The 6000-nt window shown below is 56.4% G+C and overlaps 1 protein-coding gene across 1 annotated transcript; it reads left to right on the top strand.

Moving 5' to 3' along the window:
- Positions 1-1556: 1556 nt before the first annotated feature.
- On the top strand, positions 1557-4999 carry CkaCkLH20_06941 (uncharacterized protein; the record flags this gene model as incomplete). Its single annotated transcript, XM_038889658.1, has 2 exons — positions 1557-1633; positions 1702-4999. The coding sequence occupies 2 exons, from the start codon at positions 1557-1559 to the stop codon at positions 4997-4999; spliced, it is 3375 nt and encodes a 1124-aa protein (XP_038745021.1).
- Between the last annotated feature and the right edge of the window lie 1001 nt (positions 5000-6000).

Here is a 6000-nt window from a genome sequence, read left to right as displayed (position 1 = left end):
TAGCTGCATCTGCGTCGTCCGAGGTAAATGTGCCTTAACCTCATGTACCTGACCCGACCTGACCTGACCTCACATCAAGCCCCCCCTTGCCCCCTAACTACTATCTGCGTTACCAACTGCCTCTGCCTTACCTTACTTGGTACTCGCTGTACCTTGTCTTTCCCTGACTGAGGACGACGGGAGGTGACCAGCCAGAGACCTAACTCCTCCTGGCCTCTACCTTTCCTTACTATTCATTAGGTACACCGTTCCAATTGACCCAAACCACAAACCTCACGTCTCAACCTCTCTCTCCTCTCTCTCATCTTTTCCCCTCTCCCACTCCCACCATTTCCATCCCCCAACCCCTATCCCTTTCTCCAGGCCTCATCAACCCTATACTAATGAAGCCTGTATATTGAGATCGTTTACGTTTGTTTCTTTCCTCTTTCTTTTCGTCTCGCTCAAAAGAACCCCTGGGAGGAAAGGACAATTAAGTCGGCTTTTGCGCTGCTGTTATCGACACGACATCGTGCTGTGGACACGGTACCGTACTAAGGTACTGCGAGTTGGAAATCCCTCCTGTGGAATCTGATCCCGAGAACCGACCAGACGATACCGCAACTCTCAACTCACCGCACCGCAACGCAACGCTACGCTACGCGACCGCTCCGCAAACGCACCGCACTGCTTGCTTCCATTCGTATCGCAGCACCCACATTCAAAAAGAGAGACCGCCCACCGCTACGCGACCACAACGGCTACCGAGTGACGGCAGGAGAAATCTTTCCATTGCCCCAGCGCCCAAATCGTCCATAGCCCACAAGCCCCCCCGACATTCCTTGACCTCACAACTCAAGTCCCGACCAACGTCGAACCCTCCTTTTTATTTTCGACAACACCCAGCAGCCACCTTACCGATTGTCTGTCTGGCGTGGCGTACCTTGTAATACCTGGAAATACGCACACAAGACTTTTTTCAATCCCTTCGACCGTTCGACCAACATTCCTTACGCAAACCCCCCCAGACGAGCCGCCCCATTTTGCCCTCGACTGCCCCGGCGACCCCATCACCCACCCCTCTGCCTCCTCGTCTCGATCTCGACAGGCTGGCAGCTCGCCTCGGACACTCTCGCGCGAAATATCTCGTTCTGGCAAGAAAGAAGACGCTGGGAATTTGAAGTGGCAACGCTGCTCAACCTTCTCTTTCGACAAGCAACAACTGCCCACACGAGACGTTTCTGTCTCCGGCTTGTCCCACAACTCGACTCGCTGGATTCGATTTCATCCGCGCGTCGTCATTGTTACCCGAAAGAACAGCATCCAATTCGACAGCCTCAGCAACCCATCGGGAACACTCGAGTGTCACAAACCTCTCTCATGAGGTCCGGCCTAGATAATTGATAATGTCAACTAGATCCGATCACTTGGCCATTGGTTACCCGCCCCAATCTGCCACACAAAACCGGTCCAACTCCCCCTCCGCAAACAACAACACATCTCCCATCGATTCTGCCGCTGGTTCATCGGTCAGATCTCCCTTCGGCTTGCCAGGAAGCTTGAATCACTCCAGCAAGATGGCTAGCGCTTCGCGATCAGGGGCTGGCTCTCCATCGCACGAGATGCCCGGCTCCAGCAGGCTGTTCTCCAAGAGGTACCTCCAGTCCCAATCCGTTACCGATTCTCTGTTCTTTGGTTCCGATGCTGACTCTCACCCTCCAGAGCCCGGGAAATTCAAGCCCAGGAAGGCGTGCCTGGATTGCCGCTGAATCCCTGGGGCGGCCCGCCGACGAGCGGCAACTCTACGCCCCTGCGCGAGAACATTCCCGAATCGCCAACCGATGGCTTCCCCGACTTTGCTCAACTCCCCACACCCGACTCCCTGCCCCAGACGAGACGCGCCCGTGCTGGAACTGTCCCGTCACGATTCTCGCCTGGCGGCGTCGGTGGCGGTCTGCTCAACGTGCCGGCGATGGCTCCCAAATCGTCTCGTCCAACGCCGTCCCACAGCCCCTTCAAGTCTCCGTCGCCTGGCCTCGAGCCGACGGAGACGGCATCCAACAACTCGGCGTTGCTCTCGCGACTCCGTGCCGGATCAATGCCCCAACGCAGTCCCTTCGCACAGATTCCGGGCACCAGCTCGCCTTTTGGTCCCTCCATCTTCAGCAGCTGGAACCCCACCGGAACTGGTCGTGATCGCGGCATGACGCTGGCGAGTATTGCAAGCATTGGTTCGACCAACGGCCCGAGCTCGCCCACGCAGTCCCAGATCTCTAGAGAAGGCGGCGGGGACAGCGATGTCCATATGAGGACACTTGACTACCTTGGACTTGCCGAAACGCCTCAGCCACCTCGCGCGCAGTTGGCGACCCCGTACATTCCGAGCTTCAACGACTTTACTAAGGCTAATCGCTTTCGCTCGTACTCTGTGAACAACAAGGACAAGTACGCCGACGAAGAGGAGGATGACTTTGAGGAGAACATGACTCTCGAAAGTCAATACGTGGCTCATCTCCAGGACCAGCTGGCGGCTACGAACGCGGCGATTCATAACCATAATCTGGCCGTGCAAGCTTTCGCAACTCAGGCGACTCGCCCTCGTGCTCGTACAGCCGGTGTCCTCGACACGCCTGGCTCTCGCCTGATGCGCACCTACATGTCAGGAAATGCGGGCATGGGTAATGCAATCCCTCCCGCCGAGATTCGCCTGCCAGATGAGAAGGAGTTTGATGATCTTCCCCAAGCTGTTGCCGCCATGAACCTCGGGCGGTCAAGCAGCCGTAACGCCAACCTGCTCAATGCGGAGGATCAGGGGTTGGAGGGACCTACGAGCGCCCTTTGGCTTGGCAGCATTCCCACCTCTACCACGACATCAACTCTGACCGAGATGTTCAAGTCTTACGGCCCCATTCTGTCCGCTCGTGTTCTCACGCACAAGAACTGCGGTTTTGTGAATTTCGAGCGCATGGAGAGTGCCATCACTGCGAAGGCCAGCATGAACGGCAAGGAAATCTTCCCTGGCGCTGGCCCCATCCGCATCAACTTTGCCAAGCCTCCCTCTGCCTCCAACACGCCGGGCCATGACGGCGTTTTCCCGTCTCCTAGCCCCGACCCCTTCGCGAAGAACCAGGACGCCGCGTCTGGCGCTGCTTCCGGCGCTGCCGCCGACAATGCTCCCGCAGCTGCGCAACCCGCCAACGCTGCCCCCACTGTGCCTCCCCTGAACGAGATGACGAACGACATCCTGCGAATTGTGAAGCAGTTCCAGGCCTCGGACGAGGACTCGGCCAAGATCTCCCGCAGCCTCCAGTCTGCCATTCAGTTCAACAACTTTATTGACGAGATTCCCCCCATTAGGGAGCCGGCTCACACTCGTGTTCATGACGCCCCGCGGCTGAGAGATATCCGCAAGCGTATTGACAACCAGAGCTTGTCCCAGGCCGAGATCGAGACGACCGCTCTCGACATGCTCCCCGAAATCGCCGAACTTTCTTCTGATTATCTCGGTAACACTGTCGTGCAAAAGCTCTTCGAGCACTGCTCTGACGACCTTCGGGATGCCATGCTTGCCGAGATCGCTCCTCATATGGCGGAGATTGGTGTACACAAGAATGGAACATGGGCTGCCCAGAAGATCATCGACGTCTGCAAGACTCCTCATCAGATGACCCTGATCGTGGAGCACCTGCGACCTTACACTATCCCGCTGTTCCTGGATCAGTACGGCAACTACGTCCTTCAAGGCTGCCTGAAGTTTGGTGCTCCTTTCAATGACTTCATCTTCGAGACCATGCTCAGCCGGATGTGGGAGATCGCACAAGGTCGGTACGGTGCTCGTGCCATGCGTGCTTGCTTGGAAAGTCACCACGCCACCAAGGAGCAGCAGCGCATGCTCGCTGGCGCCATTGCCCTTCACAGCGTACAGCTTGCCACCAACGCCAACGGAGCTCTGCTTTTGACCTGGTTCCTGGACACCTGCACGTTCCCTCAGCGACGGACGGTTCTGTCACCGCAGCTTGTTCCTTGCCTGGTACACCTGTGCACCCACAAGGTCGCGTATCTCACGGTTCTGAAGGTCATCAACCAGAAGGCTGAACCCGAGGCGCGGGATACCATTCTCAAGGCTCTCTTCTTCACGCCCAATGACCAGGTTCTTGAGGCGATTCTGAGCGACCATGCTTGTGGTGCCACTTTGATTTTCAAGGTCCTCACCACGCCGTTCTTCGACGAGAGCATCCGTAGCCAGGTGGTCGAGAACGTCAAGAACGTTCTGGTCCGCATCAAGGCCCAGCCCGGTCAAGGCTACAAGCGCTTGATGGACGAGGTTGGTCTGTCGACTCGCAACAGCGGTGGCGGTGCTCGCGACCACGGTCACGGCAACTCCAACAACAACGAGCAGCGTCAGCGGCCGGCTTCCCGCCAGGCCAACATGAACAACCACCACCAGCAGCAAGCGGCCCACATGAACAAGCAGCAGCAGTTCTACAACCCGTTGAACGCGCCCGTGAACGCCTCCAACTACGAGTTGGGCTTTTCGGGCCAGCGTAACGAGCCTGCTGAGGGGGCCATGCCGCCATTCCCCCCGTACGGCGTGCAGAACCCCATGTACAACCCGTCCAACTCCCCAATGCCGACCCCTGCCAACCTTCAACAGCTGCAATACCAGCAGAACATGATGAACCGTGGTACGCCCCCCATCAACAACTTCTTCCCGCCGATGCAGGCCGGCTTTGGTGGCTACAACAGCCCAAGCCCGTCAATCGACCAGTACCGCAGCCAAAACCTGGCCAACGGCAGTCCCATCCAGCCGCCGGCTCAAATCCCTCAGATGCCGCCCGGTCAGGCACCGTACGCACCTCCCGGATTCGGAATGAACATGGGCATGGGAGGATTCGGATACGGAGGAAACATGGGAGGCATGCAGAACATGGGATACATGCAACAGGAGCAGGTCAACGGAAGACGTGGCCGCGTAGGTCAACCCCTGCCTAACCCCATCGGTGTCCAGAGACATCACTAACTCTTGATGCGAAGAGATGATCCGAACGCCAGTTGTACAGACGAAATGCTGGTCAGAGACGGTCTGACTGGCTCATGCCGCTCTTTTTGCTTGGTATGGGATGACTTGGTATGGAATCGGCACAGGAGTTTGGTGGATCTGGATCGTCATGTAAGAATGTTTGCAGGAGTACACGCCGCCCCGATGTGTCAGGAAAATGCGCAAGCCACTCCCAACGAGGAGGGGGCCATGTCTCGATGATAGACAGGGCACAGCCGAGGCTGCCCCCGGATAGTGGTCGCAGCAACGAGAGAGGGTTTTTATTTTTTCTTCTTCGATTCAACTGGCGGCTCCAGTAGCTTCCAAATGGCTCTCCGGTCTTCCCGTTGGGGAGTTTCTTCTTTTTTTTTTCTTACAACACTACTATTGCTACCCTCACTTGGGCTTGTGGCGTGGTATATAGAACGAGCGGGCGGCGGGCGGGGTGGATTCCTTGACTGCGGAAGCCCTCCCCCCTGCTTGCGAGGAAGTCATCCCAAAAAAATTGCGTCGTCGCTTTTCGAGTACTGCAAGGTCAACAGTCATCATCGGAGTCTTTCAACGATAGGCGGGCATTGCTTTTTTTTCTGTTCTTTTTCTTTTCCCTTTCCCCTTTTTTCACGAATCAAGTTTTTATAACAGCATGTCGTTTTTTCACAACCCAACCAACCAACCCATCCCCCCCCCCCCCTTTCATGTAGAAACCTTGGGTCCTGTCGGCTCCGAGCCTCTCTCATTACGACCGAACGACGGCTGTGACGAAACTGGGTTCTGTTTTCGGGGTCCCATACCTGAATGTGTGTGGTCTCGGCAGGTTGTATAGATAGATAGCATGAGGTAGTGTTTGCATTGTAGTAAAAGCTATTGATTATTTCCCACACCTTCTCTCTGGAAGTTTATAGATCAGGTTGCCTCCTTCCCCCTCGCTGTGGATGAGAATGTCACTTGAGGCAGATCTTGCTGCCCTTCTAGCGACCATGTGT

This window comes from Colletotrichum karsti (assembly GCF_011947395.1).
Source record: "Colletotrichum karsti strain CkLH20 chromosome Unknown Scaffold21, whole genome shotgun sequence".
NCBI lineage: Eukaryota > Fungi > Ascomycota > Sordariomycetes > Glomerellales > Glomerellaceae > Colletotrichum > Colletotrichum karsti.
This window is presented reverse-complemented; position numbering and strand designations above follow the sequence as displayed.